The sequence below is a fragment of the Oncorhynchus clarkii genome, chromosome 29 (assembly GCF_045791955.1).
Source record: "Oncorhynchus clarkii lewisi isolate Uvic-CL-2024 chromosome 29, UVic_Ocla_1.0, whole genome shotgun sequence".
NCBI classification, from domain to species: Eukaryota; Metazoa; Chordata; class Actinopteri; order Salmoniformes; family Salmonidae; genus Oncorhynchus; species Oncorhynchus clarkii.
In genome coordinates this window covers 39,278,900-39,281,399 of record NC_092175.1, presented here as the reverse complement: position 1 = coordinate 39,281,399, position 2,500 = coordinate 39,278,900, and the positions used below count along the sequence as shown (strand labels likewise).

The 2,500-nt window shown below is 43.9% G+C and overlaps 1 protein-coding gene across 1 annotated transcript in view; it reads left to right on the top strand.

Moving 5' to 3' along the window:
* Nucleotides 1-2,500, top strand: part of LOC139387949 (furry homolog b (Drosophila)) — a 163,647-nt gene that overhangs the window by 100,032 nt on the left and 61,115 nt on the right. The window contains exons 22-23 of the mRNA XM_071134348.1: nucleotides 1,534-1,723; nucleotides 1,924-2,048. Coding sequence (XP_070990449.1) covers nucleotides 1,534-1,723; nucleotides 1,924-2,048 — 315 coding nt within the window. The remainder of the gene's footprint in view (nucleotides 1-1,533; nucleotides 1,724-1,923; nucleotides 2,049-2,500) is intronic.

The following is a 2,500-nucleotide window of genomic DNA, read 5'->3' as shown; positions in this document are numbered from 1 at the left end:
TGTATCTGTAGCTGTTGTGTATCTGTAGCTGTTATGTATCTGTATCTGTAGTTGTAGCTGTATCTGTAGCTGGTATGTATCTGTAGCTGTTATGTATCTGTATCTGTAGCTGTATCTGTAGTTGTAGCTGTAGTTGTATCTGTAGCTGTAGCTGTATCTGTAGCTGTATTTGTAGCTGTATCTGTAACTGTATCTGTAGTTGTTTCTGTAGCTGTATTTGTAGCTGTATCTGTAGCTGTTATGTATTTGTAGCTGTTATGTATCTGTATCTGTTATGAATCTGTATCTATATATGTAGCTGTTATGTATCTGTAGCTGTATCTGTAGCTGTTATGTATCTGTATCTGTAGCTGTTATGTATCTGTAGCTGTAGCTGTTGATGTAGCTGCATCTGTAGCTCTATCTGTATCTGTAGCTCTATCTGTATCTGTACCTGTATATGTATCTGTAGCTATATCAGTACCTGTATCTGTATCTGTAGCTGTATCTGTAGTTGTATGTAGCTGTATCTGTATCTGTTATGTATCTGTAGCTGTATCTGTAGCTATATCTGTACCTGTAGCTGTAGCTAACATTAATTAGGCCAACTACACTGTTGTTCATTGATTATTGATTACATTAATTAGGACCACTATGCTGCTATTTATTGACACACACACACACACTAACACGGAACCCAAACCGGCTGCGCGCGTGCGCCATCGTGCGTGTTGTTTAACCTGCGTGTCGTAGATCACGACATGCAGGTTAAAATATCAAAACAATCTCTGAACCAATTACATTAATTTGTGGACAGGTCGAAAAACATTAAACATGTATGGCAATTTAGCTTGTTAGCTTGCACTTGCTAGCTAATTTGTCCTATTTAGCTAGCTTGCAGTTGCTAGATCATTTGTCCTGGGATATAAACATTGAGTTGTTATTGTCCCTGAAATGCACAAGGTCCCCTACTACGACAATTAATCCACACATAAAACGGTCAACCGAATCGTTTCTAGTCATCTCTCCTTCCAGGGTTTTTCATCTTTGAACTTATATGGTGATTGGCATCTACACTTTCATAGTATTACCACGACAACCCGCAAAACAGTTCATATTTCAATCACCCACGTGGGTATAGCCAATGAGGAGAAGGCACGTGGATACCTGCCTCTATAAACCAATGAGGAGATGGGAGAGACAGGACTTGCAGCGAGATCTGTGTCTTCTATTTTAGCCCTTGGCAACGCAGACGCTCGTTGACGCGCACAAGCAATGTGGGTGCAATTATTAAATAATATAGATTCCTAAATGTATTTTGCACACACGAACAGTGTAGTCAGGGTATAACACCCACACACATACGCTGCTGCAATACTGTTTACTTGTATTATTATTATTGTTATTATTACTGTGACCGTGTGTCTGTGTGTGTGTGTCTGTGTGTGTGTGTGTGTGTGTGTGTGTGTGTGTGTGTGTGTGTGTGTGTGTGTGTGTGTGTGTGTGTGTGTGTGTGTGTGTGTGTGTGTGTGTGTGTGTGTGTGTGTGTTACAGCAGTCCAGTGAATGCTAAGAAGACCTCGTCGGCGGGCTCCAGTGACAGCTCCATCTCTCTGTGGCGGAACTACCTGATCCTGTGTCTGGGCGTGGCCAAACCCAGCATCATGTCACCTGGGCACCTGAGAGCCTCCACACCTGAAATCACTGCTACCACACCTGACGGCAGTGTTACCTACGACAACAAGGTAGAAGGGGTGGTAGGTGGATAGGTGGGGGGTTGTGGGAGTGTGTGTGCGTGTGCGCGTGTGTGTGTATGTGATTAGAGCTGTGTGTGTGTTATTGATGATGTATTCATTGTGTATTGATCAGGTGATTGGTACTCCGTCAGTGGCTACGATCAGATCTGTGTGTGTTATTGATGATGTATTCATTGTGTATTTATCAGGTGATAGGTACTCCGTCAGTGGCGTGGCTCCTGAAACAGCTGGTCCCTCTGATGAGAGCTGAGAGCATAGAGATCACTGAATGTCTAGTGCTGGGCCTCGGACGCACCAACGCACTGGTGTTCAGGTATCACACACACACACACACACACACACACACACATGCACACACAGACACACACACACAGACACACACACACACACACACACACAGACACAGACACACACGCACGCACACACACACACACAGACACACACACACACACACGCACACACACACACGCGCGCACACACACACAAGCACACGCACACAGACAGACAGACACACACACACATGCACACACACACACACACATGCACACACACACACACACACACATACACACGCACACACACACACACACACGCACACACATACACACACACAGAGACGTTTGTAAGGAAGACTGTTACCAGTAAATTAAGATATAGGAATTGAATGAAGAGAGAAAGAGAGATGGGTTAAGGATGAAGATGGATTGAAAGAGAGATGGGTTAATGTTGGAGATGGATTGAAAGAGAGATCGGTTAAGGATGGAC